This window comes from Bombyx mori, chromosome 13, assembly GCF_030269925.1.
Source record: "Bombyx mori chromosome 13, ASM3026992v2".
Taxonomy (NCBI): Eukaryota; Metazoa; Arthropoda; class Insecta; order Lepidoptera; family Bombycidae; genus Bombyx; species Bombyx mori.
In genome coordinates, this window is record NC_085119.1 from 13,335,342 (window position 1) to 13,360,333 (window position 24,992).

Sequence of the window (24,992 nt, forward strand, 5' to 3'; positions counted from 1 at the left end):
GATTAACTATTGTTCTTTGCAGGGCTCCATCTAGTTATTAAATGAAGGACAAATTGAGATCCTCATTTATAATCAAATTATTAATTAACTAATAAAATTGATGGAATATATGTAAACCAAGCTGTGTGCGTTGGTATTTGGAAGCTACGAATGTGTACACCTGCAGATATGACCTTTGGAATCATGACGTTCAAGATTCTCATTGACATTTAGAGATCCTCGGTCTAACATTAACCCGTTACTAAGACAAAAATGTTGCATCAGGTATTTTTCATTATCCAAATTTGAATTTAGTGCCCCTACACACAAAACGTGGCAGCGTCTGAGCTCAAATACATTTTGATATCCATCTGGTGATATACATACTGGTGGTAGGACCTCTTGTACTACTAGTAGTAGGACCTCTTGTTACTGGTGGTAGGACCTCTTGTTACTGGTGGTAGGACCTCTTGTTACTGGTGGTAAGACCTCTTGTTACTGGTGGTAGGACCTCTTTTTACTGGTGGTAGGATCTCTTGCTACTGGTGGTAGAACCTCTTGTTACTAGTGGTAGGACCTCTTGCTACTGGTGGTAGGACCTCTTGCTACTGGTGGTAGGACCTCTTGTTACTGGTGGTAGGACCTCTTTTGAGACCGCGCGGGTAGGTACCACCGCCCTGCCTATTTCTGCCGTGAAGCAGTAATGCGTTTCGGTTTGAACGGTGGGGCAGCCGTTGTAATTATACTGAGATTTTAGAACTTATATCTCAAGGTGGGTGGCGCATTTATGTTGTAGATGTCTATGGGCTCCAGTAACCACTTAACACCCAATTTAGTCTTACCAACATTTCCTCCATTATCAAACTTTCATATTTGTTATCAAACAGTCAAACCATTGCCGTGTGGTGACGGCATTAGAATACTTTTGTCACCACCCCCATTACCATCCCAGGGGAGTCGTAAGAGGCGACAAAAGGGAAAGCATAACACACAATATTTACTAGTGTGAGAGAAGGAAAACTCGAAATTAAACCCTGTACCAACCCGTCTAGCCAGCGTGGTATCAGTAGGCTAATAAACCTCCAAAATGATTGCACACCGCAGAACCAGGCCCCTAGTCCCCGGCGGCCCCGCTATTCCTGGTTACGGTAGCGGCCATGGTAACGACGGGGCAAGGGGTGCTAAGAATCCCCGGCAGAGATCCGGCTACCACCCCCCTTCACAACGACAACTGTGTGCTTAGTGCGAGTTTCTTAACGTTCTCGATAGCGTAAAAGTTAAGCCAATTTTGTATGCAGTCGGAACAGCGCCCCTAGCGGCAAACGTACGCAAACGATCCCATTCCATACAAATATGAGCTAACTTTTACGCTATCGAGAACGTTAAAAAACTCGCACTAAGCACACTGGCCCTGGTGACATACAACGTGCGCACTTTGAGGTTGGACGAGAAGCTAATAGAGCTGGAAGAAGAAATGAACAAGTTGCGCTGGGACGTTATTGGTTTATCGGAGATCCGAAGAGAGGGGGAGGATACGAAAACCTTACAGTCCGGCCACTTGTTCTACTACCGGGAGGGAGAACAGAAGTCCCAAGGTGGTGTTGGGTTTATCGTCCACAAATCTCTCATAAACAACATTGTGGCCATCGAAAGTGTGTCGAGTAGGTTAGTATACCTTGTCCTCAAAATCTCAAAGAGGTATTCGCTGAAGATTGTACAGGTATACGTCCCATCGACGTCACATCCAGACGATGAACTGGAAGCTACGTATGAGGACATTAGTAGGGCCATACGTAACTCCCAATCACATTTTACCGTTGTTATGGGAGATTTCAATGCAAAACTGGGCCGTAGAGGCGATGATGAGTTGAAAGTGGGGCCATTTGGATTTGGGCAGCGGAATCCCAGAGGACAGATGCTGGCGGACTTTATGGAGAAGGAAGGACTCTTTATGATGAATTCTTTCTTCAAGAAGCCGCCACAACGGAAATGGACCTGGTTGAGTCCCGACGGTGTAACAAGAAATGAAATTAACTTCATCATGAGCACCAACAGACAGATATTCAACGATGTCTCTGTGATTAACAGTGTTAAAACAGGAAGTGATCACCGAATCGTCAGAGGCATGTTGAATATCAATGTCAGACTGGAAAGATCGCGTCTGATGAAGTCAATGCTTCGACCGTCGAATGCACAAATCTAAAACCCCGAGAGCTTTCAACTCGAATTGGCTAATCGCTTCGAATGGCTAAACAGCTGCGCATCAGTGGACGATGTAAACAGCAGGCTGGTAGAGACTGTCCGTACGGTAGGGTCCAGATTTTTCAAAACCCACCCTAAGAATAGACCTCAGGAACTATCCGACCGCACCCGAAACCTCATGGCTAGTCGACGTTTGATGACGCTCCAAACTTCGGAGGACGCTGAGTCATATAGGCAACTCAATAGACATATCATGAACTCCTTGCGACACAACCTACGCTCCTTTAATACTCAGCGTATCAAAGAGACGATTGAGCGAAACCAAGGCTCTAAAGTGTTCGCAAGAGACGCTTCTATTGGGCAAAGCCAGCTAACGAAGCTGAAGACCGAAGATGGACGTGTAACGTCGAATAAGTCAGAGGTCCTGCGGAAGATAGAGAGGTTCTACGGGCAGCTGTTTACCTCGGTCTCAGCTGAACCGCAAGGTTTAGCTGCAGACCCTAGAGCCAAGCTGACCCGACACTACACCGAAGACATCCCGGACATCAGCCTGTACGAGATTAGGATGGCTCTCAAACAGCTTAAGAATAACAAGGCACCGGGCGAGGATGGAATTACTACGGAGCTTCTGAAAGCGGGTGGGACGCCGGTACTGACAGTCCTTCAGAAGCTCTTCAATTCCTCTTTGCTCGATGGAAAACCGCCACAGGCATGGAACAGGGGTGCTGTGATCCTGTTCTTCAAAAAAGGTGACAAAACCTTATTGAAGAACTATAGGCCCATAGCACTGCTGAGCCATGTCTACAAGCTGTTCTCGAGAGTCATCACGAAGCGTCTCGAACGCAGGTTTGATGACTTCCAGTCTACCGAACAAGCCGGTTTCCGAAAAGGCTACAGTACCATAGACCACATACAAACGCTGCGGCAGATTGTACAGAAGACCGAAGAGTACAATCGGCCATTATGCTTAGCGTTTGTGGACTATGAGAAAGCCTTTGATTCCGTCGAAACATGGGCGGTCCTTAGATCTCTCCAGCGGTGCCGTATTGACCACCGGTACATCGAAGTATTGAAGTGTTTGTATAATAACGCCACCATGTCAGTCCGAGTACAGGAGCATTGCACGAAGGAAATCCCTGTAAAGAGAGGAGTGAGACAGGGAGATGTGATATCTCCGAAACTGTTTATCACTGCTCTGGAGGATTCCTTCAAGCTTCTGGAATGGCAAGGACTTGGCATCAATATTAACGGCGAATACATCACTCATCTTCGGTTTGCCGATGACATCGTGGTCATGGCAGAGTCGCTGGAAGATTTAGGGCGTATGCTCGGTGGCCTCAGTAGGGTTTCTCAACCAGTGGGTCTTAAAATGAACATGGACAAAACAAAAATCATGTACAATGTCCATGTTGCACCCACCATAGTTACTGTTGGGAGCTCTACTCTTGAAGTTGTTGACGAATATATATACCTAGAACAGGCAGTCCGATTAGGTAGGTCCAACTTTGAGAGAGAGGTCAGTAGACGGATCCAACTCGGCTGGGCAGCGTTCGGTAAACTGCACAACGTCTTCTCGTCCAAAATACCTCAGTGCCTTAAGACAAAGGCGTACAACCAATGTGTGTTACCAGTGATGACTTACGGCTCGGAGACGTGGTGCTTTACTAGGGATCTTTTTAGAAGGCTCAAAGTCGCGCAGCGATCTATGGAGAGGGCTATGGTCGGCATTACCCTACGTGATCAAATCCGAAATGAGGAGATCCGTAGAAGAACAAAGGTTGCTGACATAGCCCGTAGAATTAGTGAACTGAAGTGGCAATGGGCCGGCCACATAGCACATAGCGAAGAGAGGACGTTCGATGGGGCAGAAAGATCCTGGAGTGGCGACCACGTACTGGCAAGCGCAGTGTGGGACGGCCACCTACTAGATGGACCGACGACCTAGTAAAAAGCGCTGGGTCTCGTTGGATGCAGGTGGCAGTGGACCGGTCGCACTGGAAATCTATTGGAGAGGCCTATGTTCAGCAGTGGACGGCGATAGGCTGAAATGATGATGATGAGTCAAATCAAGCATACTGACGAATAACTTGAGAAACGTTATTTCTTCCCGGACAATTTTTATAAGAGGATTGGTAACTAGCTAGCTGTAAGTCAAGAGAAAAGTCGTCAGCTGATAAGATTCAGTAGGTGATAGATGCACAGCAAGCTTCCACTGATATACAGCAAGCTGACATTAATTTTCATTCATAGTAGTATATAAACGATCATCAGGTAAATTTTTAGTTGAGAGGAAATCTTTGAAATTATAATTTTTTTTTTTCATTTTCAAGCAGTCAGCTGACGTATAATCCACGATATTACGGTCAACTGACTTTTTTTTCTTTCAAAATACTAGGTTAATTAACATCTAACAAATTTTCAAGTGGGAGGAAATGACTGAAAAAACTTTTTTTTTTCCATGCGTGGGAGGCTGCCACTGCCCGCCCCACCCACAGAGTCGCAGCTGACGGTCGCTAGTATTTATAATATAGGTCCCTAATGCATTTTACGAAGTTTCGCTCGAGAAGAAATAATTGACCGAAATTGTACCTGGCTCCTGGACCATAAAGTTTATCAGTGTTTAATCTATAGTACCTTACCAGCTTTTCAGTTTTCCCTTTGAGACAGCGTAATCTTTTAGAAAAAAAAATCGATGGAAAGTGTTTAACGTAGGTACCTAATCCACATATTAATAAACGATAAACAAGCATTCTGTGTCTTAAATATAGAAATATCATGGCTCGTTTAAAAACCTGATACATTTTATACGGTAATTGTTTTGGGAAAATATAAATTTTATTAGTAAAAAACAAACTGCCTGTGTGCATTTCTCTTACATGTAATGTTAGACTGAATAAACTAATCCCTTTCAAAAAAGTTCCAAATTATATTTTGAATATTAAAGACAAAATCCATCTATCTTTTCTTAGTCACTATGTTCCTCATAATTTGAAATTATTCAAATAATACTATTGAGCCCTCTGACAGAAGTTCTCTTACTGGTTTAGTCGGGAGACACTCTACACTAAGCTATCAATATTTTCTAAATCTTGATAAGTCAGTTCAGTTATTATACTGCTTCTTGTAGGCTTCGAGTTACGGCAATATTCAATTTTCTACATGGCAGCCCTAATTTGACAGTCAAGTCCATAGATTATACACTTAATATAGTCAAGTCGGAACAACATTACATTGCCTTGGTTTGTATTATTAATAACAGTTGCAAATGGCAATAGCAATGCTCTGAAAGCGTTGAGACGGTTTCATAACATATTTGAATAACAGTTCTAAAATTGTGTGAAATAATTTGGTATGTGTATTGAAAACCGTGGTCGGCGTTATATTATGTGAAGTAGACCAGTGCTTTTAATATTTTCAACATGAACTACATTAACTTTTTATGGTTATTCGGTTTGTGTACCGTTCATGCAACGACGATTGCCACACACTGGATGGTTACTGAAACAGGACTGATACAACCTCGAGTAAGTCACAAATAAATCCCCATGTTTCTTCCTTCCTCCACCAAAAATCAGACTCATGCCTTGTAAAACGTTTTCAGAAATTACCATCGACTTATCTAATATATATGTATATATATCGAATTATTAGACACCTGTGACTATATACTTAAATATCTAATAATATACCAACATCTGTATAATAAAATTTGTAGCATAGAAAATAATTTTATAAATTTAAGCCAGAAAGCTTGTGGCGTATATCCATCTAAAAATGAACTAGAATTATATGAATATTCATGGATGCTAGGTGAAATCACTATATCATAGTATTGTGAGTTTATTCTATTCTGGGTCTTACTGATCAATATACAGTCAAACCTGGGTAAGTGAGAAAACTCTATAAGTGAGAGTAATAGCCAGGAACTGTCATTTTAAGCTCCCAAAACCTCTATTAGCGAGAAACAGAAACCTCTGTAAGAGAGAGTCGTTTTTCCCTCATGGACCTCCGTAAGTGAGACTGCTACTTATCTATACCTCTATAAGCGACAGTCGAGCTTTATTTATTTATATTATTTAGGAAGAACAAATGAAAAAATAAATTACAAATTTAACATCTGCTATTTTATGACTCATTCTTAACTTTTGTGGAACTTTCTTCCATTGTTTTTGTATTGTTTTCTCGTCAATATTGAACCTATTCTATTTCGTGGAACTAAATAACGTTGTTATACTATCGCATTATTTTCGAATGGACACATGCCTCTGTACCATCCTGTTTGTCGGACTTACTCAGTTTATCGTTGATCAAATCAAATCAAATCACTTAAAATAGTTAATGCGTTTGAATCTGGAAAATCACGAAATGAAATTCAGAGGGATCATTAGCGAGAAACTTGGGTTAGTGAGAAACCTCTATAAGCGAGAATGAGTTTGTGCTCCCTTGAACTCTCGCTTATCCAGGTTTGACTGTAGTTAAAAATAAATAATAATTTATGAGTTCTTTACTCATAAATTGTTATTTTGTTATTCTTATTATTATGCAGTGTTTGTAAGATGCCCATCTGCTACATTAAAATCTAAAAGAATCAATTTAAAAGGAGATTTTAACCAATGACCTATGCTTTAGCCTACTTAAACATTTTAAGATTATTATTTAAAATTAAAACAGTATAATCTGTATAAAAATTAATATGAGATTATTGATGAATATTAACCCTTCGCGATTTTAAGACTAATATAAGACTAAACTATATGTCTAACATGTGTGGACTCTGGACCTCAAAGAGTTAAAACATTCTTTAAACAATTTCAGCACACTATTTCTGTTTTTTTTGTATATTTTAAATTAGATAAGATCATGAATAACAATTGCTAAAGTAAATTACTGAAACATCAAACTTACAGGCTGACTCTCCATTCATAATGGAACATCCCAATGATCTATTAGCATTCTTAAATCAAGACACGAGATGGGATAACATCCACAACCTGTATTATGATTTATATAACCGCCAACAAATCATTGATCAGCTTTGGCTTGACATTGAAAAGGGTACTGAAGTGACAACTATACTCACTTCCAATCAACACTGTGTTAGAGTGGGACAGCTGAATATTATAGATTGGTATACATCATTCTTAGAAGATGGCAAATCGAAAGGAGTACCCGATGAGGATTTTTTACTTAGAGAGACTGATTATGGAGATACCGATGTACCTGATTGTAAAAAGATATCTTCATTGACATTTAGCATGTTTGCCTTTGAGCATTTAGAGGTTTGTAGTTTATTTTCTCAAGCATCATGCATTTTATTAGATTATCATTACACAAAGTTTTAATTAATTTTGTAGTGGCTTATATAAGTATAATTTTTGCTTAAAAATGTGTTATGATTATATCGACGCTTGAAAGGCAAACGTGACTAAGCGACAATGCGTGAACTTTACAGTAGACTAATTTAAAGTTGAAATAGCTGAAAAAAAAAAAAAAAAAATTATATTTTAACGAATCTAGCTCTAGGATTGATTTTAATAGACTTAGAAATATATTTTTTTTGCGCATTGAATATGGTTATTGCCTATCATTTATGTATAATGCAGTTATTGTCGCTTAGTCATGTTTGCCTTTCAAGCGTCGATATGATAAAATGTAATTTTTTTTTTTTTTTTTTTTTTTTTTTTTTTTTCTCTTTTTATCTACAATCAGTATCCAGTACTTTTATTAGATGAGTTGTAATTTTCTAAGTCAGTAAGAGCGTGACTCCAGCGAGCCATCTACTCTAAATTTAAGATTTGTCATTGAACTATATGACGTCTTTTCTCTTGAGCCGTTTACCGTAACTACGTTTTTTCAAGGCGGCAGCCAGATTGTTTGGGTGTTTTTCCAGTCTTTCGTGGTGTTTTTGTTTAAATTTTATGATTTCCTGCATTATTGTAGGCATCCCTAGTTCTTTGTGTATTTCAGTGTTTGTGACCAACCACGGAACACCACTTATGGAGCGCAAGATACAGTTTTGCATTCTTTGTATAATACTAATATTCGAATTGCAGGCGCTACCCCATAATTCGATTCCGTACAGCCAAACTGGCTTAAGGATAACTTTGTAAATTAAAAGTTTGTTGTCAACACTGAGCTTGCTGTTACGTCCCAACAGCCAATGGAGATTTTTGTATCGGATGTTTAGTTCCTGTCTCTTAGTTTGAATGTGGTGTTTCCATGTTAGGCGGCGATCCAAGTGCATTCCCAGGTATCTCACATTATCTTGATGAGGCAATATAGCATTATTAACATGGACAGGTGGACAATCACCTTTTCGCAATGTGAATGTAACATGTACCGACTTGTTTGCACTGGCTCTTATTCGCCACTTGTGTAGCCATGTGGATATTTTATCAAGACCTTTTTGCAATCTCTGTGATGCTACAAAACGATCCGTGTGACTCGCCAATATTGCAGTATCATCGGCGAATGTTGCAGTGGTAACATCATTAACCTCAGGTAGGTCAGCAGTGTATATAGTATATAATAGTGGTCCCAGGACTGATCCCTGTGGTACACCTGCTGAGATATCACAGAATCGTGACAAAGAATCCCCTTCTTTCACCTGGAATATTCTGTCTGCGAGATACGATTTTAGCAGACAATAATACTGATGAGGTAGCGCTGCCTTTAATTTATACAGGAGGCCTTTATGCCAAACTTTATCAAAGGCCTGCTGTATATCTAGAAACGCCGAGGAGCAGTAGAGTTTTTCTTCCAAACTTTTGCGTATTTTTTCACAGACTCTGTGAACTTGTTCGACCGTGCCATGATTTCGTCTAAACCCAAATTGATGATCAGGAATGATTTTTTCGTCATTGAGGATTGGGACAAGTCTACCTTTCAGGAGCTTCTCGAAAACTTTGGAAAGTATTGGCAGCAAGCTTATAGGTCGGTATGAGGATACTTCATTGGGTGGTTTGCCCATCTTGTGAATCATAATTATGTGAGATACTTTCCAGGCCATTGGAAAATACTGGATTCTTAGTATGCTATTATAGAGTGAAGTCAGGAACACTACCACCCTCCTTGGAATTTGTTTTAATATCTCCTTGGTTATAAGATCATATCCGGGAGCCTTTTTATCCTGTAGTTTTGATACAACTCTCCAAACTTCGCGTACTGTGACTGGCCGCTGTGGGGGTAGCATTTGGAAGTCTTGTAGCAGAATTTCATTGATATGTTCCTCATGTACTAAATCTATGTCAGCATTTGGTTTAAAAACTGATTCAAGATGTTGAGCGAATGCGTTTGCTTTTTCTTGAGATGTTCGCGCCCAACCATTCATGGTTTTTATCGGAGGTTTGAATGACTGAGGTCTGCTATAATTCTTGGTGAATTTCCACAACGAGTAATTAGTTGCTGCAGTGGCTGTTAGTGTCACGAGACGATCCTCCAACGTTTTATTGTGCCAGTTGTTCAGTATTTCTTTTAGTTGAACCGCACTCCTATACAGCGCTTTCTTGTCTGCTTCTAATCTGCTTTGGTGCCAGACTCTTCTAAGCCTCCTCTTTTCCAGTACTGCCTTTTTGACTTCCAATGGATAGTTTATACGAGTTTTTACAGACTCTTCTTCAGGCGTCGACATCCAGCATGCTTCTTGGATCAGATTAGTTATGTATCTAGTCGCATTTTCAATATCATCAGGTGTTTTCAGAGATACTTTCAGGTCAATTTTTTCATCAAGGGTTTCCCTGAACGAGTTCCAGTCAGTGCTTTTATTACTCAATTTTTCAGGTGTCGTATATTCTATCACCATTGTACTCAAATTTAGCAGGACTGGAGTGTGGTCTGTGGAGCTGTCATAGCACGACTCAGATTTGATATAGTGTGTTGAAAATCCTTTCAAAATAAAGAAGTCCAATAGGTCTGGAATTTTATTTGGGTCTGAGGGCCAGTAAGTCGGTTCCCCAGTTGAAACTGTGGTTAATTTGCAATCATCCACACAGAGCTTCAACTGTCGTCCTCTTGTGGTCGTTAGTCTCGAGCCCCAGTAAGTGCATTTTGCGTTCCAGTCTCCACCCACGACAAAGCGATTTCCGAGACTTTGGAAGAAATCTATGAACATATCCCCCATGATTTTATGCTTTGGCGGACAGTATATTGCTGACAAATTAAAACAACCACTTTTGTCTTCAATTAGTATTGTAGTGGCTTGAATGTGATCGGTTTTGTAGCCAGGCATTGGGTGGTGTTTAATTGATTTTCGTACTATTATTGCTGTTCCTGCATGTCCAGTACCATCAGGGTGAGTAGTGACGTAACACACATAGTTTTTGAATTTTATACTAGAGGACGCGGTACAGTGAGCCTCGGAGATTAGCAGCACGTCTAAATTATGCTGAGTCATAAGTAGTTCCGCTTCGTTCTTATTAGGGGCGAGGCCGTTAATGTTCCACGTAGCTATTCTTAATGAAGTCATTTTGAGATCTTATTAATGAGTTTATTTATGAGCATCATTAATGCGCTCATTTGTTGTAGGATGAGGTCGTATTTCTCTGTTTGTTTGAGAAGTAATTGTTCTATTGGTGAAGAGACCGGTGGCTGCAAATCAGGAGAGTCATCAGTCTGTTGTGTGCTGTTAGATCTTATGGCTTCCGCATATGTGTTGTGTATTTGGGTTCTTTGTCTTGGGTATGCAGTCTTAAATTGCTCCCCTTTAGTGGATGGTGGATTTTCAAGGATCTTTCTTTTAGTTGTTGGCGGCTTCATCCTTCGTGCAAGGATTTCTCTGTATACCTCGCATCCTTTATAGTTGGCTGGATGTGGTCCACTACAGAGTGCACAAAGCGCAGGTGTATTACGGTCTTTTTTATCGCAATCGGAGGTCTTATGGGATTGGCCGCATTTAACACAACGAGGAGGTCGCATACAGTAATTCTTAGAGTGCCCGTATTGCTGGCATCTGTGACATTGGATTATAGACCTTCTTTTCCTCGGGTCTTCGATAACAACAGACTGATGGTATATAAATTTAAGGTCTTTAGCAGCTTTATTGTTTGGGCCGGGCAAGAGATTCACGAAAAAGGTGGAAGTAGGCTTCTTTTCGGGGCCGAATTTCGCATTAATTATTTCTCCCTTAACAATATTTCCGGTGGCTTCTACTTCTTCTTTGATAATGTCAATGGGTGTAGAAGGGTGTAAGTTCCGTATGACAATTCTGAGGCATCTTTCATCCTTTCGATTGAAAGTGTGGCCTATTAGCCCCTTTTCTCTCACTAGGGTAAGGATTCTTTTATACACATCCATGTTAACACAGTTCATCCTTAGTTGGTTTCGATTAGTGATCTTGAATGTGAACTCTGTCACGTCCGCGACAGTTTCTAGCATTTCAGTAAGTTTGTTAATGTCGTCGACCCCATATAGAATAATTGGGGGCGGTTTACTTGTTTTTTTAACCGTGGTAGTTTCAGAGTCTTCGTCTGTTAGATCAATTTGAAGACCACTAAATTTATTTGAGGTTATCACAGATTCTGGGACTGGACCGTAAGATGTTTTCTTTCTTTTGACACCTCTGCTTACAGGAACTCTTTGCCATGGTGGTGGGCATGTGGTATCTCTTAGCGTTTCGGCAGAGTCCTCAGAGCTTTGACTACATTTTTCTTTAGCAGACGCTTGGTTCGAAAGACTTCCTAGGGACGAACTTCTTGGCCGATTTAAAAAGAGGCTAGGATGGAATGCCTGCTGAACTAACTTCTTTTGACCAGTAGCATTTACTGGCATAGAAGCCTGGGTTGCCACTTCTATGCCGTCTTCGGTAGCAGATTTCACACCCTCCGGCCCGGGTACCAGAGGGCGCCGGGGGTTAGCCGGGGCGCATGACAAATCACACTCATTACTCTGACTTAGGGGGGTAGATGTTGCTCGCGTCCGTAGGATTACCATCTTTTCCTAGACCCTCCCTACACGTGCCCTCCGGGTGGTGCAAAATGAGCAACAACGCCGAGCTACAGGCGGCGGTTAATTAACCTGAATAATGGTAACCACAAACCATGAGGACTAAATTCCCTCAATAAGAGTGGCGATGGTACCTTGGGAAAGTATCATTAGTATTTCTCCCAACCCCTTTATAAAAATAAAATGTAAATTGTAGAAACTTTTTTTTTGTGGTTTTAAAAACTGATTTTATGGTGTTTGATATTCATTTCAGGGTTTGAATCAAAGAGAGAATTTATCAATTGATCCTGAACTGTCACTCCCAGAACAAATAACTCCCATTATGACTGTTGATCCATTTGGTCACTGGCTTGCAGCAATGCTAAGGCGGAATAACTCTTCCTGGCTTCATTATAACATGGCTTCTCTATATTGGAGAGTAAAAGGAAATGCACCTAAAGCTATGGAGTGCAGCAGAAGAGCTGTTCATTACGCTCCTAGGTAAGTACATGTATTAAATTAAGCTTGCATTATAATATAATAAATTAGGTATTGTTCAACTCGTTCCTTTTTCAAACGAGGCTTGTGTAGGGTAATTAACAGTAAGCAGCGGCTTGGCTCCGCCCCTGGCATTACTGACGTCCATGGGCAACAGTAACCAATTACCATCAAGTGGGCTGCATGATCATCTGCCTACAAGGGCATCAAAAAAATGTACAATTAATGATTGTACTAACACTTTTACAGTGGCTAATGGTTACATTCATAGTTGTTCAAGTTCTTAGGAATATGTTTTGAAATACTTGCCAAAATAAATATCTGACAAGTACTTTATTTTGCCTACTTAAGTAATTCACAAGGGTTTTGAGTTGTCTTGCAATTACAATTTCGTTTTTGGTATTATATATTCTATTTGTAGATGTTAGATTTTGTGATGCAAATATGAACATAAATTTTCAAGTATTCATAGATTTGATAAAAAATTGTGGTTATCCATGATAAATTTTTTATGACTTTTTAATTATTAATAAATAGGCTAGTTACTATCGTTATCAAAATATTTTGTTTTGTCAAATAAAATTTGCATTAATAAAACATAATATTATTTTTAATCTGCAACTTATTTTTTTATCTCCAGATACATTATAATATTGCAATATTATAAAACAATTTTTTTAAAATAATCGTTTATTGTATGAAATTTAGTTATACCTTTACATACATACCTTTTCATTCCTATATTTCAATAAATTGAATTAAAATACGGTTTTTAGTGCTGATAAGTACAAATGTTCCTAATTAAAGATACACATTTCTTCTTTACATTTTAGAAAGTATAAAGACATAGCTTTATTGAGCATGGGTACAATACTTCACCGCAGCAAAAGAACCGAAGATGCTATAGTAGTTCTCAGAGCAGCTACTGATCACGATCCGACATTCACATACAATCATTTCTCTCTAGCCAATGCCTATGCTGTGTTCGGTGACTTCAATAGTTCTTTAAAACATTTCGCTGAGTGTCTCAAACTGAATCCTACTTTTGAATTGGCAGTGCGACATAAAATTGCAGTTTTATGTCACCTTTATGTGTCTGATACAATTGAAGAGTTAAAGGAGTAAGTGTTAGTCTTTTACATTAATCTATTTGCATTAAGAATGATAGAAGAGTCATGTAATGAGACATTGAATGTTTAAATTCAAGAATCCATCTAAAGCATCATTAGCTTTACAAAGTCAAGAGGGACTTAGTGACGTTATTCGATAAAGAAAGATTTGGCTATTAGCAGCAGGTGACTGAATAGCGATCTTTATAGGCTGTTACTGTCAGTCTTCAAAAGACAGGAATTTTTGGATAGCAATCCATATTTACATCTTCTGTATGATATCGATTTGCCACTTTAACACATACCTGCCACATAAACGAGAAAATATAAAGTAATAAATATAGTAACCGGCAAACTTCGTGAGCAAATGACCTTGACTGCGCAGAACCGAATTTTAGATCACTTTGGTGGTGAGGGTGAGGCGCGACGGCAGGGGAAATCGTATCGAGCGCTTTATTGGTAGATCAGTCGAACCTTGCGTCCCGCACCGCGCCCTCATTCCGCTTGCTCCCAAAAGTACGCTTGCGTACAGTGGAAAGTCTATCGTTATTAATCGTTAAGTTATTTGTTATAATTACTTGTGGACTTTGTTGCCATTGCTATTTGTTGAGTGTTTGTTGATTTTTTATAAAACATACACTATGCCGCGACAAACTGGTGTACTATTCAAAAGAAAGGGTAGAAAAATTGTGTACGACGTATATTGCTTCATTATAAAACAGGGGAAGAATGATATGGAAAAATTAAAACAGACTTCGGAAGTAACAAAACCATCAGTGAGTACTGTTAGGTGCATTATTATTAAGGAAGCTAAAGGCTCTGGCTTGCTCGCCGTGTTTCGGACTCCGGGTAAGAAAATATCAAGGAAGAAGAAAGTTACCGGAATGGATAGTTTCGTTCAATCTGTAATAAAAATATGTAATCATAATAACTACATAACAAGCAGCGAAACTCCGTACCGTAGAAAGGCTTCGAAAAATTTAAAGAAGATATAAATTCTAATGGCTCGGAATGAAGCTTACGACGTATTATGAAAGAGCTAGGCTTCAGATGGAAAAAAAGAACAGAAAATAATCGGAAGCTGGTAATTGAAAAAAGTAACATTCGATTACTACGAATCGAATATCTTCAAAAAATAATTAATTATACACAAAAAAGAAGACCGAATCGACCGAGTTGTAAACTACACCGATGAGCCCTATGTCGACTAATCACGATGATAGCGACTCGGGTGATGAAAACAGTGATGATGATGATGGTCAAGATTATGATAACGAAAAAAAAATTACAAATACCAGCTTCGCTTCAACTGAACCAAGACCTGGCAACAGCTCTAGTTTTGACTTAATAGAAGGAATATCTATTTTACCCCAAGATTAAATTATTACAATTATTAACCTATATGTTTTGTTGATGTTCTAATAAATATATAAATAAATACATATGTAGATTTTAATAATTTAATAGCATTATGACGCAGAGTAAGTAATGTTTATGTACGTGAGTGTACCATGCGCGAACTTACCCCCACTACGTCAACAAATGCTCAAGAAGTTTGCCGGCTATTATACCTTATTTAGTATGTTTTTAGAATTTTTTCCATTATATCTAAATACCCTCCCACGACTAAATAGAAAAGTAAAAAAACTAGATAGATAAGTACTGAAAAGTCTTTGTAAAAACTAATTAAGTAGAAGTAGAATGTATCATTATATATAACATATTTTTTACAGAACCCTACAAAAACTGCGCCAAGAGCTAATAGAATATGCAAGAAGAGAGAGTGAATGGCTAAAAAGTCAAGCTGCGTTTTTGAGGACAATGAAACATGAAGAAGAATTTGGTGTGTTGTTCGAGTGGTGTAAAACCACATTTCTATCTTAATCTCGCGTTTTCATTGTCATTATATTATTTCCGAGGTTTCGGCTCACATTGAAGTTTTTATGGTTGGTTGGTTCAATTGGTGGCAGGGCGTGTTGCGAGCCCACACGGGTATGTACAACCACCCTGCATATTTATGTCGTAAGGCAGTTATACGGTTCGGTTTGAAGGTTGGGACAGCCGTTATTCCATGTGGTAGGGGTCTAAAAATATTCTTGGGCCCGCGGTCTGCTCCCAACATCTGCAGACCGTCAAGTCCCACATAACCTGTGTACCCCGAGATTCAGCTCCCCTGCCCGAAAAAAAAAGCAGTTACACAATACAGTTGATACTTAGATCTTATAGTTTCGGGTAACTATTTAACACCACGTGGAGTGTGAATTGGTCCACCCTTAGCAATAATAATAACTAAAAATGGTCATGGGCGACCATTCGATTCGTCGTTCGTTTCGGGTTCGATAAAAATAATAATCAACTTATAAATCTAGACCAAGTTTCTTTAATTATTTTCTAGATTTTGATTCTTATAAGGGAATTTACCTTTTAGAAGACTAAAAAAGTAGGATATCATTTTTAATATAAAAATTCTGCTAGTATGTGGTAAGAAAATTGGAATCAGACTAAATACTGTGGTTTTAGTGTGCATAAACTATGTCAGAGTAGCAGAGACTGCATTGGTAGAAGTGAGTTGGTAGAGTTTTCAAAACGCAGAGAGGACAGAAGTCCCTCTATACACGCTTCCCCAACGAGCACTGCCTCTGCAGCTACATTAGATTGGTTGGACCGTATGGTTAACGTCAGTCACGACTATTGGGATTTTTTTGTTATTCCTAATAGTACTTACTGTAACGAAAAAAGATTAAATCGAAAAAAAACTTTCTTTAAACTTTAACTTTATTCCAGATTACCGAAATATAGACAATAATTGTAAAAAGATGACCAATATAACTGGTTTAAAAATAAAAGAACTGAAACTACAAGGAGACAGAAACTCATTGCTCCAATATTTCTTGGACAGTCCGATGTACAACGATCAATGGTTGAAGGAGAAAGGTGTACTCGCAATAGAATCGGCCGGGAATCTCCAGAAACTGGTCAAACACATCCGGCAGAATTCTCCGAAGGAAGCAACACTGAAAATCCGACCAGAGAAACTGAAAGTAGCTGAAGTGGAAGTATTAAAAGAGATTGGTCCAACACCAATATTCCCTGATATTTATACAGATATGAAAGGTAATTTAAAATTTTGTTAGTGTAAAAAAATAAATATGTTATATATAAAATTCTCATGTCACAATGTTAGTTACCTCTGAAACAGTTTGACCGATTTTTATGGTTTATGGTATATTATTTATTAGAAATTTTATATGCATGTTCAGTAGGTCTGAGAGTCGACCTACTGAGCATGCATATAAAATTTCTACTAGGGTTGTCCACCCCTAACATTTATTTTTTATTTTTTGGTCATTTTTTTTTTGTTATAATAAGGCATTATGTGCTTGTGAATGAGGTTTTGTTATTTTTATATTTCCTCATCGTTCACAGCGCTATATGCCTCTTTAACTCATTTACCACACCCTTACATACTTAAAATAAGTTAGTTTTTTATTTTTCTACCCTAGAAATTCCCTACAAATCTTATATATGGCAAAACAACGTTTGCCGGGTCATCTAGTAAATATATAAATGAAAGGTAGATTATTTTAATTGAAAACATGAATGATAATGGAGACGCGCAAAGGTACAGTTTGAAAATATAAATATGTACTATTAAACATATTGAACCAATACTCTGTTAGAAACGTCCCTTCAAGTTGTTTTACTACAAATTTTTGTTCAAAACAGAAAATAAACTCGATATTGATCACCTGTTTACAGTTAGTGAATACTCAATTTAAAGAAATTGCATCTTATATTAGCCGCTAGGTATTAGAATAGAATAGAAATAGAATAAATAATCAATATCACAATTGAAACTATGAAAAATGTTCCATAGAAAAAACATTGATTGAAGTTTTGGCTGCGGCAGAATTTCGAAAGAACAACGAAAGAAAACCAGGTCAGAATAAAAAAGAAAGTGAAACTTCTCCATTCGAAACCGGTGTAATGATGTAAGTTACAAATTTATTTATCTATAATTTCTTATTGCGAGTTAAGTGGGTCATCTTTAAAATTTGTTTTCAGATTATTTTTAATTAAAGCTATTGCTTCACCAGTTTTGATGTTTTTTATATTTTATAATTCAAATGTTTTTATATTTCTTATGCTCCTTCTAATGTTTCAATATTCAAATTAACATTTGTCACCTGTATAACATATTAACCTCTTTATAAATCATATGGAGTATACATAGATCTATGTTTGTGTCTCTCACGAAAATTTCTCTTCGTTCGTCCGTTAACATTGACAGCCATAGTTAAAGGGGGGTTAATGTAATTAGAGAAATTTAAATTAGAAACTATAAAAACGCCAACCTATGTCGTTATGAAATACGACTATTCTTATGTATTCAATTTAAAATACTGAATATCGTTTCAGGTATCCGCCTACAATAAAAATCAATAGGAATCATCAAGATTTCGACGTCGACGCTGATTGGCCCTCAACGGATTTTTGTAAAGAGAATTCTCCAAACTTCCCCGAGAATCTTGAGGCTATATATCCGACGTTCATGCCCTTTGAAAATAAAGGAATCAGGTATTACTTGCTCGTGAGGCCTTATATTTTTTTTTGTAAATTTGCAGAAGACGTTCTTTAGAATGGTAATGGGATCGCTCGCTTAGTGACGACTGACGAGTCGCTGTCCCTACTGTACTACATAATAAGGACTGTACCAACGTTCGCAGCGGAACACCTAACTGCTTGTTTTTTTGTTGCGGGATGGGTTACTGGAGCCCATGGACATCTGCAACGTAAATGCCTCAAGATACGAGTTTTAAAGTCTCAGTTTTTACGGTACAATGGCAGCTCTACTGTGCGACTCGAAACGGATTGCAAAAAATAGACAGGGTAGTGGCACTTACCCGTGCGGACTCGCAAACCGCTCTAGGACCAGTAATGATGCAAATTATAATTTGTGCGAGTTTTATTTTTATTACACGATGTTATTCCTTCACCGCGGAAGTCAATCGTGAATATTTGTTAAGTACGTACAATATGTATGCATGTACCGGGCGTCTTATCCTTTAGGCTGTTGATGACCTCGTGCCAACCCTATTTCGCATCAGCAGTACCTCTTAGAAGTCGTAGATAGAGATTTGATAAAATTGATAACTACCCTGAGATCGAACCACGGCGTTGACTACCACACTACTATATACAACCATAATTTATATTAGAAGTTTTTTTCAACGACCTACTTATGTGTGTAACAATGTTCTTGTGTACTGTCGCTTCGTCGTACGATGATGAGCCTGTACTTTTCTTAACAGGCTGATGGCTCTATTGACGGATATGATAGGAGTTCCGGCCTCCGTCGAGCATGAGCTGCCTTGGCACCCCCCCACCTGCCCGCCGGATAAGGATATCACACTATTCACACAAAAGAAAGTCAAGTTAGTATCTAATATAATCTTTTAAATGATACCGCATTCTCTATCTAAAACCGATTGCGCATTGTCAGAAATCTGCCTGTCAGAACTGTTAGTAGTGCGTGCCAGCAGATACTGCACTTATGATTCTTCTGTCTTCATTCTAGATATTCAAAATGATTATTTTTCCGAGTTATAAAACTATAATAGTTATGCTATTTTACCAATTGTTTACCATTCGTAGTCGACGGAATGTGTGCTTGAACCGCCACGTAGATTTGTATGTAGCGGTATATCTATCCGCCTCTTCAAACTAAAACGCTACCTCCTAACAGATGTATGATTAGCTCGCGAAATATATTTTTAGGTCGTAGTATCATTTTACAGTCATATATACTGTTATATTAATCGAGTCATTTTTATTTTTAAAGAAATTTTATGACCTGGTAACTAAGACCTTTAGGTCAAGACTTATTTTAATTTGAATGAAAACTTTTTTATTGTGAAAACATATTATGAAATGAAGTTAATTAAAATGAAACATGGCAAGAAATGAAAGCGAAATGAAATGAGATGTGATGATATGGGATGAAATATAATCTCAGTAAAATGGTGGTCATTTACCGAGATTTTTTCAGTGGATTTTTTGAAGGATTCCGAAGTTACGTCCAGCGGCTTTGTTTCATTTTCCCACATTTGTGCACTTTCACAGATATTAGACAGTTGATAAACCAACGTTATTACACATTTAAACCTGAAGAAACACTAAATAGACCAAATAAAACAAATCACACAACTTCAGTCCTCGCGTTCCCGTCAAAAAGTCCCTTAATCGACTCAATAAGTTACAAACTTTACATAGATAATTAACGTTCTTTTCCACAACTAACGAATCTCTAAAATTCTTCATGGAACAAACGTAATATCAAAATCGGAATTCCTTTTGCAGTATAACATTACAGGCCTCAGTTCTCGAGCGAGGTGGCCGGCGTGGGCCCGCTGCGCCGCAAGCTGCACGAGTACGTCGCGGACGGAGACCTCGCCGCCGCGCAGCGCATGCAGGACGCGGAGATCGGACAGAGGATATACGCGGCCATGCAGAAGGTATTTGGAAACGGTTCAAACATCATAACCCTTTTTTTTGGGTAGAGGGCCGAACCTGCTACGAGGTCCCCGCGCAAAAGGGGCGCTCGGGGTATGTGAGACTCAATCACAACTCTGCGATCGATTTTTTTTATTTATTGCTTAGATCGGTAGACGAGCTCATAACCCACCTGGTGTTAAGTGGTTACTGGAGCCCATAGACATGTACAACGTAAATGCGCCACCCACCTTGAGATATAAGTTCTAAAGTCTCAGTGTAGATACAACGGCTACCCCACCCTTCAAATCGATACGCATTACTGCTTCACGGCAGTAATATGCAGGGACTCACAAGAGGTCCTACCACCAGTAATAAATCGTTGCTAGCGACCGTTGATAGCAGCGTTGTGACGAAATACCGTCAGATTTCAATCACTCACAGTTACAAGATTAATGATGCTGAAACAACAGTTGAATCCACTAAGGATAGGTTATGTATTCATGTCGCGTCACGCAGTTTTTTTAAAGTATAATCTTAAGGTTCGGGTAAAAAAAAGATTTGCATCAAAACTCATCCTTCGACTAAAAAAATCCTTCGAATAAACATATTTAATTATGATTTTCTTGTCTTGTGAGTCCGCACGGATAAGTACCCTATTTAATCTCGAAGCATTAATGCATTCCAGTTTGAAAGTGGAGGCAGCCGTTATACCACAGAATTGAGACTATATGGTATAACGGCTGCTATGAGGTTTAATCATGTCTCAAGATTTATATAGGCTTTGGCGACTTCCTAACCCAGGGGAGCTAGGTTCGTCCGTCTACGTAATAAATAAATAAAACATCCGAAAGGGCAATATAACTCAAACAGTGTGTAAACATGTGTATGTAGGGGTAAATGTTTGTCTTTAAAGGAAAGTAATTTTCTAAATAAGGTGTAATTCGATGAGCCTCAACTCGCAGCGCATGTCAATTCAAAGTATTTTATAAAGATTTTTTCGTAGTTTGGTTTTAATTTTACACATCTTGCTTTAACAGAAACTAGCGCCGAAATGGATCCTGTACACGTTGTCGTCGCTGTACTGGCGCGTGCGAAGCAACAATATAAACGCTTTACACTGCCTTCTCAACGCCGGCAGGACTGTCGAAAATAAATACAGAGATATAGTGTTGACTTCAGTAGCGTCGATATATCTGGAGATGGGGTACTTCGACGAGGCCTTCACCGTTGCCGAAGAAGCGTTCAGACTGAGTCTGTTTGAGGTGGGTCATGAAAAACACAAAATAATTTAATAATGCTACAAGAAAAAATAGCAAAATATGTATAAAAGTTTTCGATATGGTGCAAAGATGTCGTTTTAATGAATGAAATGATAGCTTAAAATCAATAGGTCTTCAACTAAAATACTTATTGTATTAACACAGATCGCCATGATTCAGAAAATAAAAGAAAAAAAAAATCGCCGCTTTGATTTTGTCGTTCATTGCTGGTTTTGTTTAATAAACTTAAGCGAGCCATAAAATTTATGTAAGTGCTCATTGTATTTCAAAAATTGTTCTAGAATCTGTTTGAATAAAGAAAAACGTAGATGTTTTTAGATATGACAAAAAAATCTTGAATAAAGTACCAAAGAGTTTTTATTTTTTATTTTAGCCAGCAACAAACTTTATACTGGCAGAACTGAATATGATTAATAAACATCGGAAGACGCATTTGATTCACTTGAAGCAAGTTTTAAGAGTAGAACCCTCTTTTATGGGAGGAATCGTTCGGAAACTTTTGATCGGATGGGCTTGTATACTAAAGCAAGTTAACACTGTGAACGAAGTGGGTATGTATTAAAACTTTTATGTAGAAAAGAAAACATAGACAATAGTCATAAATTTAGATTTCGAACTAGTATTTAAAACATCAAGGAATTAAAGTTGTTGAGCTTTTTGATATTGGTCTAAATTTATTAATTATGCAAAAGTAACAAAAATCTACACAATTACTTCAGTCCGCCACGTAGGGCACCGGTGACTTACACGGCAGGGAAAGGGTTAACTAATTACCTAATACGCTTTTATTAGATTCAGACGTATTTATGTTAGTATGTAACGGAATCTTTGAACATGATTTTAACCCCCTTTAAAACGTCGGATTAACTCGAAATTTGGTATACTTATTAAGGACCTATGACAATGCAATATTTTAAAAAATAATTTGATGAAATTGAAATTCAACTAAAAAATGAAAAATAAATAATAGTTTAAAAAAACTAACAAAATACGCTTTTATAGAAAATCCAACTAAAGAATAGAAAATAAATTTTAATAAATTTGAATTAAAAATAGTGTAAGAAAAAAATTATTTTATTGTAAAAAAAGCGTTGTTGGATTTTCTACAAAAGCGTATTATTTTGTTAGTTTTTTTAACTATTATTTATTTGTAATTATAACCTTGTCTTTGCATATAGAACTCGAGGAGGGTGAGGTTTGTTCTCGGGTCGAGACGGGAACGAACATGGTCTGCGAAAAGGACGGCTCCAACTGTCAAATGTCCAACGTTAAATGCTTTAGTAGCCGTGAACGCGGTGAGTTATACATCCGCTACTGAAGTATGTGCTCTTAAATAGTGATTTTTTTTATTGCTTAGGTGGGTGGACAGGTTAAATGGTTACTGGAGCCCATAGACATCCACAACGTAAATGCGCCTCCCACCTTGAGATATAAGTTCTAAGGTCTCAGTATAGTTACAACAGCTGTCCCGCTCTTCAAACCGCAACGCATTACTACTTCACGGCAGAAATAGGCGGGGTGGCGGTACCTACTCGCGTGGACACACAAGAGGTCCTACCAACAGTAATTCCGACTTTGCAACCCACTCACCCGTACATTTTAAGTTTGTAGTCATTTTGGCCTAACGGATACGACGTCCAGTGCTCTCGTATCGAACAATGCTACTGGACCGGTGATCGAATCCCGCTACCAGGTACAAATTTTTCTAATCAAATACGCACTTAACAAATTTTCACGAATGCCATCTTCCACGGTGAAGGAATAACATCGTGTGATAAAAATCGAACCCACAAAAATTGTAATTTGCGTAATTGCTGATAGGTAGGACGTCTTGTGAGTCCGCACGAGTAGGTATAACCGCCCTGCCTATTTATGCCGTGTACCACCATTTTTTTGCAACGAAACAATTATGCGTTTCGGTTTTGAACCATCTTTAAAGCAAATGCAATTGAGACTTCAACATCATCGTATGATTTAAGTACAGATTCCAGTTTCAAAAAAAATCTATATATAATACTCGATTTATATTCTGCGTTAATAAAATTAACACATACGAATACAACTTTTATTTATTGCTACGTTCGGTGGAGGAGCCGCCGTCCACTTGGTTTTGAATGGTAATCGAAGTTCATAGACATCAACCACATTAATGTCGCTGTCTATATTGAGATATAAGTTCTAAGGTCTCAGTTTTAACAGTACAACGGCTGTCCCGCCCTTCAAACCGAAACGCATTACTGCTTCACGGTATAAATAGGCACGGTGGTGGTACTATCTTTTTTAATTACTGAATGCATATTTTTATCGATATGACATAAAATGCAAGCTGTAAAAGCACCATATACTTATAACATATGCTATAATAGCCGGCAAACTTCTTGAGCATTTGTTGACGTAGTGGGGGTAAGTTTGCGCATGGTACACTCACGTGCAAAAACATTATTTACTCTGCGTCATAATGCTATTAAATTATTAAAATCAACATATGTATTTATTTATATATTTATTAGAACATCAACAAAAAATATAGGTTAATAATTATAATAATTTAATCTTGGGGTAAAATAGATATTCCTTCTATTAAGTCAAAACTAGAGCTGTTGCCAGGTCTTCGTTCAGTTGAAGCGAAGCTGGTATTTGTAATTTTTTTTCGTTATCATAATCTTGACCATTATCATCATCCTGTTTTCATCACCCGAGTCGCCATCATCGTGATAAGTCGACATAGGGCTCATCGGTGTAGTTTACGACTCGGTCGGTTCGATCTTCTTTTTTGTCTATAATTAATTATTTTTTGAAGATATTCGATTCGTAGTAATCGAATGTTACTTTTTTCAATTACCAGCTTCCGATTATTTTCTGTTTTTTTTTCCATCTGAAGCCTAGCTCTTTCATAATTCGTCGTAAACTTCATTCCGAGCCATTAAAATGTATATCTTCTTTAAAATTTTCGAAGCCTTTCTACGGTACGGAGTTTCGCTGCTTGTTATGTAGTTATTATGATTACATCTTTTTATTACAGATTGAACGAAACTATCCATTCCGGTAACTTTCTTCTTCCCTGATCTTTTCTTACCCGGAGTCCCAAGCACGATGAGCAAGCCAGAGCCTTTAGCTTCGTTAATAATGCACCTAACAGTACTCACTGATGTTTTTGTTGCTTCCGAAGTCTGTTTTACTTTTTCCATAATATCATTCTTCCCCTGTTTTATAATGAAGCAATATACGTCGTACACAATTTTTCTACCCTTTCTTTTGAATACTACACCAGTTTGTCGCGGCATAGTGTATTTTTTATAAAAAATCAACAAACACTCAACAAATAGCAATGGCAACAAAGTCAACAAGCAATTATAACAAAATATAAATTAACGATTAATAACGATAGACTTTTCACTGTACGCAAGCGTACTTTTGGAAGCAAGCGGAACGAAGGCGCGGTGCGGGGCGCAGGGTTCGACTGATCTACCAATAACGCGCTCGATACGATTTCCCCTGCAGTCGCGCCTCA

At 38.2% G+C, this 24,992-nt stretch overlaps 1 protein-coding gene and 1 pseudogene across 2 annotated transcripts in view; both read left to right on the top strand.

Moving 5' to 3' along the window:
- The first annotated feature begins 1,390 nt into the window (after positions 1-1,390).
- LOC119629413 (uncharacterized) lies at positions 1,391-4,227 on the top strand (annotated as a pseudogene).
- Positions 4,228-5,331: 1,104 nt separating this feature from the next.
- The window catches only part of LOC101740970 (tetratricopeptide repeat protein 17), a 28,617-nt gene continuing 8,956 nt past the window's right edge, over positions 5,332-24,992 (top strand). Inside the window, exons 1-13 of one of the 2 annotated variants that reach the window (XM_038014929.2) lie at positions 5,332-5,705; positions 7,089-7,460; positions 12,374-12,600; positions 13,431-13,718; positions 15,440-15,549; positions 16,491-16,820; positions 17,584-17,698; positions 18,126-18,284; positions 19,019-19,141; positions 20,080-20,221; positions 21,239-21,463; positions 21,855-22,032; positions 22,660-22,776. In XM_038014929.2, coding sequence (XP_037870857.1) covers positions 5,601-5,705; positions 7,089-7,460; positions 12,374-12,600; positions 13,431-13,718; positions 15,440-15,549; positions 16,491-16,820; positions 17,584-17,698; positions 18,126-18,284; positions 19,019-19,141; positions 20,080-20,221; positions 21,239-21,463; positions 21,855-22,032; positions 22,660-22,776 — 2,491 coding nt within the window. In that variant the 5' untranslated portion in view covers positions 5,332-5,600. The remainder of the gene's footprint in view (positions 5,706-7,088; positions 7,461-12,373; positions 12,601-13,430; positions 13,719-15,439; positions 15,550-16,490; positions 16,821-17,583; positions 17,699-18,125; positions 18,285-19,018; positions 19,142-20,079; positions 20,222-21,238; positions 21,464-21,854; positions 22,033-22,659; positions 22,777-24,992) is intronic. The other variant, XR_005245383.2, reaches the window with a different exon arrangement.